Here is a 19,204-nt window from a genome sequence, read left to right as displayed (position 1 = left end):
TTGCCCAGGCTGGAGTGCAATGGCGCGATCTCAGCTCACTACAACCTCTGCCTCCTGGGTTCCAGCAATTCTCCTGCCTCAGGTTCCTGAGTAGCTGAGATTACAGGCACCTGCCACCATGGCTGGCTAATTTTTGTATTTTTAGTAGAGACAGGGTTTCACCATGTTGTCCAGGCTGGTCTTGAACTGCTGACCTTAGGTGATCCACCTGGCTCGGCCTCCCAAAGTGCTGGGATTACAGGCGTGAGCCACCACCCCCGGGCCATGGAGGAGATTCTGAATCAGTGTGAGGAAGCAGGTAAGGGAAAGAGGAGAACAGGGGATGGGGAGTAGTGAGCTTCAACCTCCTTGGAATCTCAAGTAGAGGACACTGCTGAACAGACATCTAATCTGTAGGTCACAGTGACCTAACTAATTCATCCACAGTTGGCAAAGTGCACATTAATTGTAAATTTCCTTCCTCTTTGGTCATTAAGTGATATAAGCACAGACCTCCTTTTCATTCTGTTGAGGCTCAGAAACGTAAGGATTCTGCAGCATCTTAGGAAAATAATCTGAGAGTTGTAGGCAATGGTAAGCTTTGTAAATATTTACTAGACTTGGAGTAAGTGGTAGAATACACGAAACCAGAATTTGTTGCCATATATACTGCAGAGGCACACTGGAAGGTAGAAGGGATTGTGGAAAGTATAGTGCTTTGCAACTAGACAGATCCTTGACCACCCTGTCTCAGGTAGCATCCACTCCTTCCCAGATCCTCCTGATGACATCCCTCCTTCATTTACTTATATTAAGAGCAGTGTCCCAATCTGTTATATAGCTTCTTTCTTGTTTATTATCTGTCTTTCCCACCAGAATGCAAGCTCCATTTGGGCAGTGGCCACCTTGTTTGTTGTGTACCTGTCTGTATCCATGAAGTCTGACATAATGCCTGGCATATACTATGAGCTCAATAACTATTGAGTGAATGAAATAATGAGAAAATCCTGTTTGATCACTTGCCAGCCATATAATGCTAGTCAATTTTTTCCACTTCACTTTCTGCATCTGTGAAATTGGATAACACAAATACTCACCTTGTAACACTGTTGGAATAAAATGGCATAAACTCGTAGCATAATATTGGAAGTGTTAGGGCTCAGAACGTGATAGCCCACAGTATGGTGTCTTGGTGTGATGAATGCTTTGAACTGAAGGAAACTGAAAGAGCTTCAGAAGCAAAGTCTCTCTGGCCTTCTCCCACCTTTCTTTCTCCTGCTCTCCTTTCTTCCCCAAGGCAGACTAGAGAAACTAGAATTCCTCTTTCTCAAGGTGAGTCACAGAAACTAGAACTCCTCTTCCCTAAAGACAGCCATAAAGCCTAGGCATATTAGTCTAAACTTCCCCTGCCTTTCTGTGTAGGGGCTGGCCATAAAGAAATTCTCTGACCTATCTTGTCTGATACATGATCACGAGACCCTCATTCCAGAATGAGTCCTGCCCTAAACCCAGGAGAAAGAACTGTCACAGAGAGAGGCAAAGAAGAATGTGAACAGACAGATCTTGCTGGGTTTCTTCCCTCTGCCTGCTACCATTAGACCATACCCTTTTTGTCCAATCAAATTTGACATAGCTGTCCATTCTTCACTGAATCTGAGCATACAAATGGACAGTTTTCCTTGATATTTGGGTCTTAATTTCTGAAGGCTCCTGTGACACGTACAACTTTGATCAAATAAATTCTTATGTTTTCTCCTATTAATCTTTCTCTGCCAACCCTAGGCGGGTTGAGGAAACTTTCTCTTTGATAGGCACATCATAAGAGCTGAACTAATATTAGCTCCTTTACTTCCTAAGATGAACCTCTGTTTGAGTGCCTGTGCCAGTCAGTAGAAGAAATCAGATGGGCTATTCTCATTTTGCCTCCAATGAATATATTGTTTTGAAGCAGGTAAATGCATGTGTAAAACTCCAGGCAGGGCATCCTTCTCTCTCACCAGGCACAGTGCCCTGCCTGGTAAAACTGAATTTGGTAAAACCCTCTGTGCTCTCATAGTAACTTGCTCAAATGACCACACAGATGGAATTATGTTTACTTGTCTATTTCCTGAGCTGGTCTGTGTGGGGGAAAGAAGACATTTTACTAATTTTGTAATCCTGCTGCCTAGCACGGTGCCTGCTTCCTAGTGCTTAGTCAGTGGACCTTCAATGAAAAGTGATATTTGAGCTGAGTTTTATAGATAAAGAGGGCATATGCAGGGTGCATGGCATGAGCAAAGGCATGGCAGCCTAAAAGGCAAGGCCTGCTCCTGGAGGAAAGTTGAGGAGGTTGGTAGAATAGCAAGGGAGGAGGGAGTTGGCTTCTGAAGGTGAAGACTTCAGAGGTGATGGGGCGATTTCTGGACATTTCAGGATTGGGATTGTGGCTACAAGTTGCCCAGGTCTATGAAAGTGTAAAGCACTGGGAATGGGTAAGTCAAAGTATCGTGAAGCTGAGGTCCAGGCTGTGTGATCCATGATAATGCTGAAGTCGTCAGGAAAGTGCAGAAGTGGGGAAGGAGATGGCAACTGAGTTAAGTGCCAAGGGTTCTAATAATAAATATGGAATGATCTGAATGGCAGAGCCATGGCCAAAGTGCATGTGTCCCAGGTGAAGGTGACAACACTGGCCTGCAAGCTGTGCTTTGAATGGTTTTCTCAGTAGTGGGGGAAGAAGAACACTGACTCACCTCTACTTCTTCATGAAGACCACCACTCACATCTGCAGGACTCAGACAAGGGTGCAAGTGGAAGTCCTGCCCTGTGCAGTTCCTTTTCTCTGTGTACCCTGGTTGCACTGAGCATGCATTATGCCACTCCGGCCTGCACCTCTGAGTTCCATTTACACCCTGCAAACAGCCATCCTTAGGCCTGTGAGGTGCACACTGAGGGCATAATGCATCCTTGGGTGGAGAGAGTCAAGGCAGACTTTGAGTACTCAGGAGATTTTGTGGCCTCAAGTATCAGAGCATGTTCAGTGCAAATTTGGGTGCTCATGTCCCCTTGGCCTCATGGTCTCCCAGATTCCTTGCCTGTGGGTGAGGTATGGCTAGAAGAGGGCAAGAGAGAGCAGGATCCTCTAAAGTATGGTGTCTAGGAAGGGGACCACACGTCTGCCCTCAACTTTCTTCACTTAGAAACTGACATCTAAATGTGAAATGCCTGATTGCAGCAGAGAAAATAGCCATGGCCATGCCATGGTCTTATTCTTTCCCAGCAAATGGTCTCTTTTAGGGATGAACAAAGACACACTTAAATTAAAGGTTATTCTCCTCTGGAGGAAACACCTTAGGGCTGTCAAATTCCTTAAACACACTGGCTCACAGTCAAGTTTGGCCCATGAGTTAGGGCTCTCCTGAGCCATAGTACATTTCATGGACTCTTGTTTTTCTCTCTCCCTGGCTTCTGCTGAGCTCAACCGCATGCCAGTCAGAGAGTGCCCTGTGCTTGGAATCAGGAGACGAAAGGTATTACAGGGAATTAGAAAAAGCTCTGCTCACTGGAGCACCGGGCTTTGCTTTGTGACTCTATTTTCCTTGTTCATCTGATTAAATTCACACCATCAAGGATTCAGCAAGGACAGTGAGCATCAGCTGTGTAAGAATACAGTCCCTGGTCAGCTGCTGGCCTAGTCTTGCTGCCAGAAGTGTCTGATCTAGGTTGCTGCCCTTATTCATGTTAAGGCTGGTGATTTGAATTCTGCACTTATTCTGCCATTGTTTAGCTGCACAACCTAGGTAGGTCACTTAACCTTTGAATGGTAATTTCTTCTTTTATAACAAGGAAACCCTATCCTCCTTTCTACCTCACAGGAATGTTTTGAGGACCTAATGAGCCAATGCAAGCCAATGTCTTCTGGAATGTGTAAAAAAGCCCATCGCAATATAGGAGATTATTATCACTGTGGTGTGAACCATTTATCATATTCTTTTGAAAGTGACAGCCCCACAGGAGAGCAGCTTTGCTGTGGGGTGGGTGGAGAGATGGTGGCAGGAAAGAGTTAGAGTGAGGGCTGGGAAACCAGGAGAGTGGAAAAGGGGGAGGATGAGGTACAGCAAGCTGTTAAAGGAAATGAAAAGTGACTGAAATTCAAGATCTCCTAGTGTTAAATACAAGGCTAGGCAATCTACACACACAAGCTCAATTAATACTTATTACAACCTTTCAGGTATCTTTTTTTATTCTTCATAAGCCTGCTTCCACCCTTTTAGAAATAGAGAAATTGAAATGATCTAGCTTCCTGTATTTTTCTTGTCTTTATTTCTTGCTACTCTCCCTCACCCCCTTTTCTCTGCTCCAGCCACACTCATCTTGTTTTTCTGGAGCAAACCAGGTTCACTGTCCCTGGGCTTTTGCACTTGCTGTTCCCTTTGCCTGGAACACTCTTCCCTCAATATCCACATGTCTCACTTTCCATTCCCTCCAGGTCTACTCAAGTCACGTTCTCAGGGAGGCCCCCAATGTCGCATATCATATCCCTCTTCCCTGATTTATTTTTTGTCACCAGCACTTGTGACTGCCTAGCACTAATGCATTTTACTTAGTTTGTATGTCATCGGTCACCTCTACTAGACTATAGAGTTTCCAAGGACAGACATTTTTATTTACTACTTTGTATCCAGTGACTGGAATAGTGCTTGGTTTAAAGTAGGCACTCAATAAATATTTGTTGAATAAGGGAACGCATAAGTGGAAAATAGAGTTGTGTGGGCTTGTTCAGAGTTAGTTTTTGATTTCTCTAGGTGGCTCCCAGTGATATAATTTACCCCAACACCAAATATTTGTATAGTTCCAAATACTGACCCGTATGTCTTTGGTTAGATTCTGTCTCACAAATAAGTTTCTTGAATGTTGATCTAAAACTATTCACTGAAATACACAGAAAACTGCCTTACACATTCCAGACTTCCTAGGAAGGAGGACTTGGCACACCAGCCCAACTGATCCGTAGTCGATGCTCCAACAGTGCAAGGTGGACGGAGGGCTTCCTGGCTCATTTCCTAAAGAAGCCTTGGCTTGTGGCACCAGGAAGCCTAGGCTGACTAGCTCACACTGCACGGGGAATAGATGGAGATGAGAATTTTTCAGGGGTCTCTGTGAGGATGTGGTATATGAAGGTTTCCCATTACTTCACACACAGAGGCAGTCTATTCTTCATGATATTTTCCACATTTTCTTTTTTTTCCCCTCCCTCCCTTCCTTCATTCATTCCCTCTCTTCTTCCCTTACCCACTTCTCTTATTCTTTCCTTTTTGCTTCCCTTCCCTATGCTTTCTGTGAAAAGGAAATCACCTAAATCTCTTTTGGACAGAGAGCATTTGCATTACCCTATGGATATTAGAGGAAAATGCAAGAGTGGAGTTAAAGGCCAGGAGTTCTGTACCTCCTATGGTGGTCACCAGGAGTCAGTGCACCCAACTTTTTTCCTCCCAGTGGCACATTCAGAGATTAGAAATCAATACAAATGGATGTGGAAGAAGGTGAATTCTCATAGCTCTTTCAAAGTCTTAGAAAATCACCCCTGGTATTAATTACTTAAAATGGGAAGATTTTTAGGCTGACTCCTCAATTCAAAGGGGCTGGCTCTGTTTAAGTGTGGACTCTGTGTGTGTGTGTGCGTGCGCATGTGTGCATGTGCATGATTGATGTATGTGCTGCCAAGTCCCATGCTTTAAGGGGAGAATTATAAGGAAGAGCTCTGGTTTGAAGTTACAGCTGAGTTCCAATCCTTACTCGATTACTATGAATTATATTACCTTGGACAAGTCATTTCTCTTTATTCTCCTGATTTCTCATCTTTGAATGAAGGCCTTGGATAAATAAGTCACTGGTTTCCTTCAGTCCTGAAATTCCATGACTGTGCATTAGAGAGTTAAGCCAGACTGTCCTAGGTAGTGGATGCTGCTGGTCACAGTTTTCACACTTGATAGGCTCATCCTCCAACCCAACTTGCAACGACAGATAAGAATAATTCTTCCAACTCCTGAACCACCATGTCTTCTAACTTGTTCAGGTGCAGGAGGCAGGTAGTTATTTGGGTGGCCAACTCTCACTAGGTGCCCTGGATGTCCTTCACCTTCACATTCCGCAGGCTGCCTGATTTCCAGAATAGGAACACAAAGCTGTTTGGTAGCTTCATTCTTTGGAGATGGGAATCTTGTGGTACAGGTTTTGCTGCCTGTGAAACAACAACTTTTAAATATTCACTGGCCAAACTACATCTTTGAGCAACTCATTAATACCTGGCAGTTTAAATGGCCCTTGCTAATGATAAATGGAGGGGAAATTGCCTGAAAGTTCTCTAAGTGCAGAGCTGAAAATGTCCTTTGCTTCTTATTATGTGGACAGTATAACTACAAATAAGATAATTGTTTATATTCTTCTTTTGTGTGTGTTTAAGGAATGTCCCAGGATTCAAGGAATCCTGTGATATAAAATAACAAAAGGAAAGGAAGCAAGAGCATAACAAATCAATTGCTCTTACGAACTTTGGGGTTTAGTATATTTTTGAAGCTTATATATTCCAGAACAAAATGATCAGGGGCCGTGACTGATGCTGTTGGGAAGGATAGAATACGATGAAGACCTTGTCTCATGCAGAGGATCAAGCTGTCTTTACATTTTCTGAGGTCTGACATGGGGAGGCTTTAAATATCTTCAGAAATATTTTTCCATTACTCACTTTTTGAACTAGATGTGGGGATCCCAGACCATGGTATGTGGAGCCATGGGAAACCTAGACCATCATGGTATGTCTATTGGGTTTTTCTACTGGGATCTAAGACTGAGCTCATTCAGTGTTCTGAATTGAACTCTTTGCAACAAGTTGAAAAGATTTTCTTAAGACAAAGCTAAACAAGTAACTGCACAAAGGACATGGTCAGGGCCTGGCTTTCTTTCACATTGCCCCTTTCCTTGATATTTGTCTTGCCATTCTTTCTTTTCCTCATGTCTCTTCCTTCCTATCCTAGTGCATTTCTTTTATTTGTTACTTCTTTTTTCTCTTGTCTCTTTTCTTTCTTTTTTTCCTTTTCCACTCCTATTCCCAAATAGGATTTCATGGACAATGTATGACTCTAGTGGTTGCCTTTAGATCTAAGTAGTCTCTAGGGTTTGTATCAGGGACAGACTACAAGGAGAGGAGCTGCACTGCAGGCTATAACGGAGGGAGGGTGACAGAGGGATGAAGACGGGAGATATGAGGTGTAAAGATGCCATATGTATCCTGACCTTGAATACCACTGGCTTCATCCCATGAGAGAGGATTTGGGTTGACTCAGGTTGGAGGATGAAGTTGCCTACCCATTCATCCCCCTCTTCTAGTACCTGCTTCCACCTTCCTGACCGACAGAACTTGCCTTTCACTATAGAGGCTGATTGTGGCAGAGGCTCATTTTGTGACCTCTGTTGCAACCAGGGCAACAATCTTAGATAATGAATAGAAAGGAAGGCATTCTTGTGGCCTTTAATGAGACATTTTATTCCCTTTGAAAAGAGAGATGCACAGAAGAAAAGACATCTCTTGTTCCTGGATTTGGTCATGTCTGCTTGGGGCATCTGGAACTGCTATAGCAACCTACTATCATGAGGGAAGATGTGGCTGAAGACTGCAAAGATGGCAGAGCAAAAAGATGGAAAATGTCCTGGGTCTTTGAGATCATCGAGCTGCCAATCCAAGTCTGGAGCATTTTATGTAACTGACCTTATTGTTTAGGCTTTTTTTTTTTTTTTTTTTTTTTTTTTTTTAAAGAGTTCTCCTACTTGCCACTGAAAGCACCTTGATGAGGGCCAGCGAAAATAACCTTATAGTTGAGCTTTATTTTGTGTGGACATTTATTTAGTCTCTTTAATGGATTCAGTTATAATTTAAACAACACATCTATATATTAGTCTTCTTTCTTCAATGTCCCTTAGTATGCAATAGCTGAAAGTTTATTCTCTGCTTATGCCTTTACAAACTTTTGTAATAAAATACTTTATGAACCTAAAGGTGTGGCCATTAGTTTCGATGATCTTTTTCGGATTTTTCTAATGCCACGTGATACTGACTAAATAAGGCAGAGTGCTGCCTGTGATAAGAGTTGCGGTGTCTTGGTGGTGCAAGTGCAGGGGACTTTTCCTCTTACTCTCTTCCTCCCTCCGTTTACTCTTCCAGAAACAAGGTATGAAGGGTTCCCCATGATCAGCACATGAAGCCGTGTAGTGAAATACTACTCTCCAGTGCCCCCCATTCCATCCCCTTCACCAAAACTACTTCATCTGTATGCGACAAGATAAAAACTGTTGATCAGCTTGTGTACCCAGTTCGTCTCTTCACTCTGTCCCATTCACTCTGGACTTACCCATTCAGTTGCCTTGCTCCAACCCTGCCAAGGAGGATCCTACCCTGTCAGATTTTCTTGGGATTTAGTCAAAGGAGTATATGGAGGAAAGTGCGGGGAGAACGGAAGACAAAATGAGAGGCTTTCCAGGATGGGGCTGAAGGAATTTATGATGGGTGAAAATTTGAGGAAATAGATATGGGAGCAGATCCAGTGTGTGGTCAGGGATAGGAGGCAAAGATTTCATTTTGTACCAGGATGGCCAAATGAAATGTTCACAGCCAATATCCATCCTGAGAGATCAGTACTTGTTATTGATATTTTCAGTATTACACATGGAGATATGGGTACTTTAAGGAATCTCTGGGAGCTATTGTACTCTTCATGGTTTTTGAGATTTGCAATACAAACTTAAAAAATAGAAAAAACTAACTTGTATTAATCTGAAACTTCTTGCGTGGCCGTGTGTGTGTGTTTTCCCTCTGGGTCACCACTATGGGACTGAATTGCCACTCCAGGAGGTACAACTTTAAGGGTGTTACCTGTATAAACACCTTTAGGGGGAAGAGTGATTGATGTACTGGATTTCAATAGCTTTTATTATAATACAGAAAGTGTAGGATGTTTTTCTTTCTCTTCAGATTTGTCTAAAGGATTTAGAAGCACTGAATTTAGCTACCCATAAATATGTTTGCTCATTTGAGAAAAGTCTCATCTCTTACCAGGAAGTATTATAGTGATGGAAAAAATGTCTTCTGAGTGTTTCTTGCTGTATATTTGTCTCTGAACACATTCTTGCCTCTGAGACCCGTGATTTCTTAAACCGATGTGTCATCAGCAGCTATGTTGTAGAATAATTAATACTCTATCGTATTTTTAATTTAGCTGCAACTTGCTTTTGAGTCCAAATTCAGAAATACATTGCCTCTGGTCAAAAATAAGGAAGATGAATGACTGCAGATGGAGCTGGGACAGCCCAGCAGTGCAGCAAATGAGTGTGTGGGGGATGGGGAGAAAACGCTAGCTGAAAGCCCTTTATTTTTGTATAGTTCTAGATCAGTGCCCTCCAATTGAAAAATACTGCAATCCATAAATGCAAGCCACGTATGTAATTAAAAATTTTCTTGTAGCTACATTAAAAAATGTAAAAATAAATAAGTGAAACTAATTTGTAAATGTATTTGTCCTGATACCTCAAAAACAATATTGTCCTAATATGTAATCAATAAAATAGTTACTGAGCTATTTTACAATTTTTCATATGAAGTATTTGGAATCCCATGTGTATTTTACACTTACAGCACATCTAAATTCAGGCTAGCCATGGTCCAAGTGTCTAATAGCCACACGTGGCTAGCAGCCACTGTGCCAGACAGTAAAACTCTAGATTATTTACAAGGACAATTATTTTATTTTGCACTTGATGCTCACAGTATATCAATATGGTGCCAGGTCAGATGGGAGGAGACGATTGCTTTTTCTTCTGGCTCTGTAAGAACTTCCTCATTAATGCTTTTGGGATCAGCTTTTAAAAAGGTTGCCAAACGGTAAGAGGAGGAAGGACTGGCTTCTGACATTGAAAGAGCAGACTCAGAGCTTTGTGTGCTAGCCAAGGCTCAGAGCTTGGTGGAATTTATAGTTGGTATTTATGACCGAAAATATCCAGATGGGGTCATTTATAAAATAGATGTGGGTAGTATGGTTATTTATCAAGAGCAATATGCTATAATGGAATGAGTTCTAGACTGAGGTTCAGGAGAAGGCACTAGACCAGGCACAGGTCTGGGAGGAGAGAAGTGAACCAACATTTACCACACCAGTTACAGCACTAGGCACTTCACAACCATTTTCTTATCTACTTCTTACAATAAGCTCAAAAGTTAGCTATATAACCAGCTCTAGGTTACAGAAATGGCAGCTGAGCCTAGTGAGGTCAGGTCCTGGCTTATTGTGGAGTCCTAAGAAAATCTCAGTGCTGTCTGATTCCAAACTGCTGTGTTCTTAACATTACAATCCATATGCACGTCATATAATAGGTGTTAGGGTTCAAGCGGAGAAGCAGAACCAGTGATATATTTGCATGCATGTAAATACATATAGGTGGTAAATATTTGTTACAGGCTTACACAGTTGTGGGGAGCTGGTTAACCTGTCTTTGTAAGGATGTCTCCACAGCTGATGCCAGAGCTAGAAGTCCTCAGGGTGGGCGATCATAAAGGGAAGATCACAGCATGCTGGAAGCAGCAGCACAGGTAGAATTCCACAAGCACACCCTGAGCCCTGCTTACTTTCTTGTTGCCTCTGACCTTGGTGATGAAAGTGCCCTGCAGAGGTTGGACCCTTTTTCATGGAACTTAACAAATATACCTGGCCCAGGATGAGTCTGAGAACCTGAAGGAGGATCCAGGGAAAGGTGGAGCAATTGGAGACCCAGCCGCTGCTTTACAGCAGTAAGCTGAGTCAGCATCAGCAACAGTGTGCTGAGCTACAAAATGGCTGCCGTTTTCCTCTGCCCTCCTGTTTTCCTAGAGTCTTCACTATGGCCCACTCTAATTGGAAACACATGAGGAAGGGAATTCTGGGAAATGTATTTTAGCCTGTCTACACTGATGCATAACAAAGGCTTCAAATGGGTGTTCAGTAAATATTTGTTGAATGAATGAATGAATGAATACCATGGTGCTTCTCTTGGAAATTCTCTGGGAGTTGGAATACCTAATCCTGGCTCTGCCTCTGACAAACCAAACAATTTTGAACAAGTCACTTAACTCTGAGTCTTAGTTTCCTCATTTGTAAAACTCCAAGAATAATCCCTGTCCTGCTTATTTAACAGGGATCAGTTGAGATAATCTGAACAAAAGCACTTTGTACATAATGTTCAAAAACAACATATATAAGGATAAAACATGTAATATAGTATTGTATTCTTTAATTATTGTTGTTACTAATAATTCAGCTTCCCAATGTATCACATGGAATTAATAGTTCCTGACCAATTTACCTTAAAGGTATGCCAGGAAGCTTAAATTAGATGAGATATGTAGAACCACTGTCAGCTATCTGTGGCATACCCTTCAAAGGCAAGGCTGAATTATCATTCAACACTCAGATACATTTTCACATTGTGTTTTACTTTTGGGCTAAATGACTTAGAGGGACAAGTATGTAACTGGAACCATTGGTGACTCTGTGAGCTGAAGAGCAGTGGCCATTCCTTGGATGGGAGTTGTGGGCAGTGGATGAGGTTTCTGTCCTATAAATTTGGGCTTGCATTTCATAGCAGCCAAACTTGCTCAGCAGAATGAAGAAATCTCTGCGAAAGTTTTTGGTAAAGATGGCATAGAGGAAGGGGTTGGCACAGGAGTTGATGGGGTAAAAGAGGACCAGCAGGATCTTCGCTTTGGACACAGTGATGAGGGGCACCTTGAGGGAGGCAGAAATGGCAAAGAAAGAAATGGGTGCCATGCAGAGGAAGTCAGTGAAGATGAGCATGGCCATGCGCTTGGCGATCCTGGTGTCACTAGAGGAGGACACGATGTTGGGGTTCCGCACTGTGAGGTAGATGTGGGTATAGCAGCCACAGATGACCACAAAAGCCAGGACATTGAGCACAAGGAGGGACATGACATACAACTGTGACAAAGGGCTGTCAATATCCATGGGCAGGCAGATGCTCACCTTCATGTAGCTGCTGATGCCAAAGATGGGAAAGAGGGCAGCTGCAAAAGCAAAAATCCAGCCCATCACCATGACACTGGCAGCATGGCGGAGCTGCACCTTGCAGTCCAGCTGCATGGCATGGGTGATGGTATGCCATCTTTCCAAGGTGATAGCTGTCAGAGTGTAGACTGACAGCTCACTGGCAAACACAGTGAAAAAGCCAGCAGCATCACAGCCTGCCCCAGTTTGCCAGTCAATGGCATAGTTGTGATACTGGCTTTTGGTGTGGATATCAACTGATGCAATAAGCAGCAGGTAGATTCCAATGCAGAGATCAGCAAAGGCCAGGTTGCACATAAGGAACCTGGGGACCGTGAGTTTATATTGGCTGGTAGTTAGGATCACCAGCACTATGATGTTCCCAGTGATGGCCAGGATGCTGATAAACCATATCAGGACTCTGAGGATGTTGTACCCCATGATATCTTCACATGGGTTGAATGCATCTGGCTTAGGGGAACAGGTCACGTCAGCCACTTCATTGCATAAGTCATAGTCAAACTCACTGTACATCATGTCAAATCCTCTGCTGTAACCGGGCTCATTGTCTTCTGCCAGAGAGGCTCTCCGACCCCTAGCCTGAGTCATATAATCAACTTCTTGCCTTAAAATAGATTTGTTGCAAATTGGATGAAGCTCAGAACTAGAAAAATACAAAAAGAAATAGAATCAACATCTCAGATCCAGAATAGCAAATACATCACTGTCTTTGTGCAGGGTAGAAATGATGGGTTTCCTCCCGAGATTTTTTGTTTCTTCTCACATCGTATCTGCCCTTGAGGCTAAGCTCAAGGGTTAATGCTGCTTACTGTAAATGAATATAACAACTTGTATATATATTACTAGAGTTGGATGGCCCACTGGGGAAACCATCTTGCCACAACCTGAATGTGGGGAGGAAGGCGCCTGAGACTAAGCCTTGCTGTTAAGTGAAAATAATTTACAGACCTGGTATCAACTCTACCCTTTTCCTTCTCTCATCTTGATCCAGCTATCTCTTAATATGCCTGAGTAGGAGATATTCCTATTCTTCTACACTCAAATCACTGGAAGATCCAGACTGTTCTCTCACTCAAATGAGAACTTATTTGCTTCTCTTATCTACATAAATTAGGTGATCAAAATCTAGTTAGTTCCCAGCCAGCCCCTGTTCCCTGGCTCTTTGGTTCTCAGGCTATTAGGAGGCCAGCTAATTTGCCTGCAATGCTACCAGGGTCTTTCCTGTTCTTTATTATCTCACTTTCTGGGGGCTACAATAGACCTCAGACATGTGTTTGTCTGCAAGGTAAGCCTGGCTGTCTCATATTAGTTTCCTAGTGAGTGCCCCAAAGAGCAAGTGCAAGTTGCAAAAGGACCTAATTTATTCTAAGAATGTAACTCATCCTCGGGGCAGCCTAGGTCTCCTTGGGCTCACTTTGCTGTCTTGGTTTTCCCTTTAAACACAAATGTACAAGGGGCCTTGTGAACAGCATAGAGGTACTTACAGAGGGATTTGAATGAAATCCAGGTGATAAATATTCAATCCATGAGTATACCTATAAATATTCTACCCCAGAGTAGTCTATCAATACTCTGGATGTAGAGACATGGAAGGTATTCAGTTTGGAAGTAAAGGCTTATGGAATGGGAATAACCCTTACATTGGGACATTTTTGGATGAAAAAAAAAATCACACATACACAGGCATACCTTTCCCTCCTTCCCCAAGGGGCAAGTTCACATCTATATTAAGTTGACTGTATTTTTATTAAACCTTGACATAACCTCAGATATAAGCGGGGAAGTGAATATTAAAACCCTCATAAGGAGGAAAGAAGTGGCTAGGGGAGTGGAGGAGGTAAAGACTCCATTTGATGCTAAAGGATGAGTCTCACCAGGTGTTCCAACCTATTATACATGGACTGAACTTTTCCCCATCTCTGCCCATCCTCTCTTCTCTCACCCCTGGGAAGTGAATTGAATTGCCAGGAAGTCATTTTCCCTTGGCCTAAGGGATTCTTTTTGTTTGTTTAAGGCTCAATGATGAACATATACAGAATTGAAAGTCAATGGAAACAGAGCCCAGAAAATGTTTTGATTTAGTCAGTGGTCTTCCAAGGAAGGTGAGGCAAGCTCCATAATGGGCGTAGAGGGCATAAGAGGGTTATCTTGTGGTCCTTAGTCTAATTCCCAACTCTTAAACCCTGTTATGAACTAGCTGCAGCCTGATTCCAGGAAGAGAAAGTAAGTAACCTGGTACTTGCTGACTGCAGTGTGGTTCATTGGATTGAGATCTTACTTAACTCTCTAGAAACAGGCTTCACTTCCTGGGACTTATGGTTGGCGTCTGTGAAGATTCTTATTGTTGTTGCTGCTGTCCACATATTTTAAATATTGTGCTTCCCTTTTCTGAAACAGAAGTGACCCACTGACATGAAGTAAGGAAAAAAGTAAATAACTTATGTCTCTGAGATAAGAACAGAAACAAAAGTGGAAACCGAGGGACATCAAACCTTGCCTCCACAGTACTTTGGAAAATCCTAACTATCATAAGGATTTGGAAATTCAGTTTAGGGCCAGTTTAAAAAGTGGCACTCTTGGACTCTGATCAGTCAGTGAACAGATGCTTGCGGGTGGTGTAGCAGTGTCCCAGAGCCTGAGCTTTGGAGGCAGGCAGAGCAGATCTGGATTTGTTTGGTCAGTGTAGGTCAGGTTATTTAGTATCTCTGAGCCTCAGTTTCTGTCTCTGTGAGAAACGAATAATAATCATGTTACCTTTGTGGAAATTAAATGAGATAAAGATACAAAGTATTACAGTGCTTGGCAGTGAATACTCAGCAAATGTCAGCAGTATGAAGACAAATGGTGGTTATTTATGGAATTCTTGTGGAGGTATAGGCCATGTGTGGGTACTTAGAAGCATATGCCACAGCATGTCAATTTAATATTGAATCGTGAAGAAATGGCCTTCACAGCATTGTGTTGTGAAGAAACAACTTGTATTGTTAAATACAATAAAAATTGAAGAATAAAATGAGAGTAAAGTAATGCAAACTGAATACAGAATTATGACAAGGAAATATCTGGTTCAATGACAAATGAAGAGTGTAGTTGATAGGAACTTTTGGGAAGAGCCCAGGAAGAGTCCAGGAGGACCACTGGCCAAAGTTTTAGTCACAGGGGCCTCATGTTTATACTCTGGGCATTATTTCCAAATGAGGATCAGAATAATTTCATCATACAAGTTAAAACTTGAATCCCACTACTAAACCACACCTACTGTGATATACAATGAAATGATACTATCAAAGGAATAAATCTGAAATTATCTTCTGAATAACATAATTATTTTGTGGTGTTTGTGTGTGTGAATTTGATGAATACAAAAATCAAATACCCATTGCTAAAAATAAAAAACGAAAACCATCTATCACAATTTTTGTTACTCCATTTTGGCACGTTGTGGAAGAACCACATTCCCCTCCTTGCTGTACCCCAACAGGCCTGGATGGTGAGTTACAGCAGCAACCTAGAGGGATGAGAGCAGAGTGGTCTGGAGGGATCAGAGAAGACCTCATGTCCTGGGACAATATAAGGCAGATGTGGAGATGCCAATTGGGAGAGCCTTGAGGCTATGTCTAGAGGAGTCTGAGTAATACGATGAGATAACAAATTATTGGGGTGTGTTGGAACTGGGCCAAATAGCACACTGCAAGCTGCTCTCACAGTGATCTTAACATTTTCTTCTTTTTTTTAAAGACAGGGTCTCACTCTGCTGCCCAGGCTGGAGTACAGTGGCACGATGATGGCTCACTGCAGCCTCAACCACCTGGGCTCAAGCAATCCTCCCACTTCAGCCTCCCGAGTAGCTAAGCCTACAGGCATGTGCCACCACACATGGCTAATTTTCTTCATTTTTTTGTAGAGACGAGGTCCCACCACATTACCCAGGTTGGTCTCAAACTCCTGGGCTCAAGGAGTTGTTCCGCCTTGGCCTCCCAAAGTGCTGGGATTACGGGTGTGAGCCACCTCGCCTGGCCAATCTTAATGTTCTTTATTTCTCCTTCGGGGTATTCAGTTCCAGGGACTTGGTGCAAAATTGGTATCTTTCTCACTCTGGATAGAATAATTCTTACGTGGAATATAAAAGAGGCAAGCCACTGCTTCAGCCCAGGACCTTAAGAATTCTGGTTGTCAGGGAGAAATTTCCTGGCTCTTGAGCTCATCTATGAAGTGTGCCCATTCTGGATAATATCCCAGTGATGCATGCAGATTCTGAAAAACAGCTATTTTTCTACAAATCCTTCAGAAGGGTCTGAGGAGAGACTCCCAGCTACTTGGAAAACATTTTGAGTGCAACTACATGGTGTGGCTTATGTAGGTGAGCTCAGAGGAGAGTGAGAGCTTTTAGAACTTTCATACTAAGTAAATTCTTACCTCCAATGCATCGTTTAAATGTCTGGGGCGTGCATACAATCTCCAAGGCGACTTTCTGTTTACTCTCTCCAGATCCTTTCTATGATTACCTCAGTTTTTTAACCAGTTAGGTACTAGGACTTGTCTCTGTTTAGATCATCCTCTTTAAGTCTGGGCTTCCTTGAACCTGGCTTTCTTTGAAAGCCAAAGTAATGAGATGTCTTAATCTTTCTCCTCCCTGTGAGGTAGTAAGATTCCAAGGTGGATTAGAGAGGCTTAGAGTGATTGGGATGTGCTGCAGATGTGTACATCAGTCTCTGGCATGGCATTTATGCATCTCCCTGCCAAACATGACATGGATGGGGCATTTATGAAGTGCAGAGTTTGGGACTTGAAAGATTAAATCTATAAAGGTACAAGGGTAAGAGGGAACAGATATTATGCACCAACTCTGAGTCAGGCACTATGCTTAGTATTTTTCATGTTTTCTCATTTAGTACTTGGTATATGTTCTGCCCCATGGGTAGCCCTGTCCTGTGAGCCCATTTTCAAAGAAATGAAAGAGTGCAAGCATTCCTCACTCTCCACAAAACTGAATTTTTGACCCAAAATGTGCCAAAGGGCTTGAGACAGGGAACTCTCTGCAAGTAGATTCTCTTCATGTCGCAGATATGTAGAAATTATGGACTAAGTTCAACATTGGGGAAATCCCTGAGCAGGGCTCAAAGGATAGACTCACATTTGCCGTCTCCAGTTTGCAAAGGCACAGCAATGGCTGGGATAGGTGAGGCTGGCTTCCATGAGGGCAACAAGCTTTTCCAGACTAGGAAGCTTTTTTAAGTTGTAAGTCGACCTGGCCCTCAGCTTCTTAAGATTTTCTAAGCCATAGCTAGGCAGGGAGTGGATCCTTGTTCTTGAAATATCTCTATAAAGAGAAAAGGTAAATATAATAGGATTACTATGGACCTGAAATTTTTTGCTCTTGGTTAGCAGGCAAAATAGCAGACACTCTAGTGGTATTCTTACGTGGATGAGGAGAGAGACTCCAGTTCCTCCAACACACCTTGGCCAGATCAATACTTGGCTAATGGGACATTTGGTTCTGTAGGAGTCCTGGTCCTTCTGTTCCTGGTAGGAGGAGTTAGATAATAGGCCATTCTGATTCCTGGATATACTTACATCCTGGCTAATTTGGGATGTAAGTGTTGCTGGTGAGTAGAATTAGCCACCTTCCCTTCTACAGTCTATTTGTACCTGCTAATTTGCATGGGACTAAGGGATTGAGACCATTTGTCTGTACCATAAAACTAGCTATAAAAATATTTCTGATGAGCTAGAGTAGAATCTGTGGCCAAATTTCAGGAAAAAGGACAAGAAGGAAATATACTACAAGAGGAAGAAGAGTCTGGCAGGCAGTAGGGGCAGTGTTGGCACAAAGTCCAAGTGGCAGTGCAGAGTGGTGGTTACGAACTTGGCATCTACAGCAGACCTGCCTGCACATCTACCTTGCCCCTCTGCCTGTTAGATTTATGACCTTGGTCAAGTATGTCACTTCTCCATGTTTCAGTTTCCTCAGCTGTAAAATGGGAAGACAAAAATCCTATCTACTTCAGAGGGTTGTTGTGAAAATTAGATGAGTTAAAGTACATAAAGAATGTCCTGACCAACAGAAACACTTAATGGCTGGCAACTATTCTTCATAAATATAACACAGACAGAAAGAGAGAGAGACAGTTATTCTTGTTTGGTAGGAAAGTCTCTGTCCAGTAGACCTCAGCACAAATGACCAGTTTAACCAGGTCTCTGCCCCTGATGGGCTGCAAGTTCCATCCTTCCTGGCAGCAGCACCAGTGATGTGGGTGCTTTTCTGGCAGCACCACTGGTAGTTGCAAACTTCAAAACCAAGACTGGCTGGTGAGAACAAGGAGATTTAAATGGCACCAGCTTGGACCTGTTGGGGCCAACAGCTTGGCCATGAGTGGGTGCTTCTGATGGGGGTGGTAGCAAGTGATGACCAGGATGAGTTCATTTCAGCACCCTTGGGGACCCTTGTATATACTTGAGGAAGAAGAATCTTTAATGTTGGCACTCCCTGTAAATCAAAGCAGTAGACACTCAGAGTAATGAAACTTGGGGGTGTGAATATATATTTGCTACCCCATATGCTCTCACAATCTGGTGAAAATTACATTTTCAAAGTCTTGTTTTCATTGTATAATTATCTTGCTCAAAAATTTATAATGCCTTCCTATTGTCCAGTGAAACCCATCCCTAACTACTGCCTTATTTGTCACTTCCATTTCCCAAGCACATTTATACTAGTTGTTTATACTTGATGTCACTGTTTCCTCATCTCACAATTCAATTGAGTTTCTCTTTAGCCTCTGGGGAAATAATATTCACTAAAGCCATGTCTTAGTTCTGATCTCCTTTATTTTGTAGTTACATTTCACAGGTAGAATGCTCCTTCTTTCTGAGATACTCTCTTTCTTGGCATTATATTCTACTCAACATATTTTCCTCTGATATCTCCGTTGACTTCTTTCTGATGTTTTTTTTTGTTGTTGTTTTACTTCTCTTTTATCTGTTCTTTAAATTTTGGCATTTCTCTATACCTAGACCCCTTCTGACTATACCCAATCTTTTCAGGTGATCTCTTTCATTCCCTTAGTTTCACATACCAGGCATGTGCTGATGGCTTCCAAAATGTGTATCCCTATTCAGATCCTACTCCTGAACTCCAGGTCCAG

At 42.5% G+C, this 19,204-nt stretch overlaps 1 protein-coding gene across 3 annotated transcripts in view; it reads right to left on the bottom strand.

The window, feature by feature from the left end:
* Positions 1-9,730: 9,730 nt before the first annotated feature.
* Positions 9,731-19,204, bottom strand: part of FSHR (follicle stimulating hormone receptor) — a 190,920-nt gene continuing 181,446 nt past the window's right edge. For all 3 annotated transcript variants that reach the window (XM_015112328.3, XM_001114171.5, XM_028831684.2), the window contains 2 exons: positions 17,194-17,379; positions 9,731-12,702 (listed from right to left, as the gene is read on the bottom strand). In XM_015112328.3, coding sequence (XP_014967814.1) covers positions 11,469-12,702; positions 17,194-17,379 — 1,420 coding nt within the window. In that variant the 3' untranslated portion in view covers positions 9,731-11,468. The remainder of the gene's footprint in view (positions 12,703-17,193; positions 17,380-19,204) is intronic.

Source organism: Macaca mulatta, chromosome 13 (assembly GCF_049350105.2).
Source record: "Macaca mulatta isolate MMU2019108-1 chromosome 13, T2T-MMU8v2.0, whole genome shotgun sequence".
NCBI classification, from domain to species: domain Eukaryota; kingdom Metazoa; phylum Chordata; class Mammalia; order Primates; family Cercopithecidae; genus Macaca; species Macaca mulatta.
This window is presented reverse-complemented; position numbering and strand designations above follow the sequence as displayed.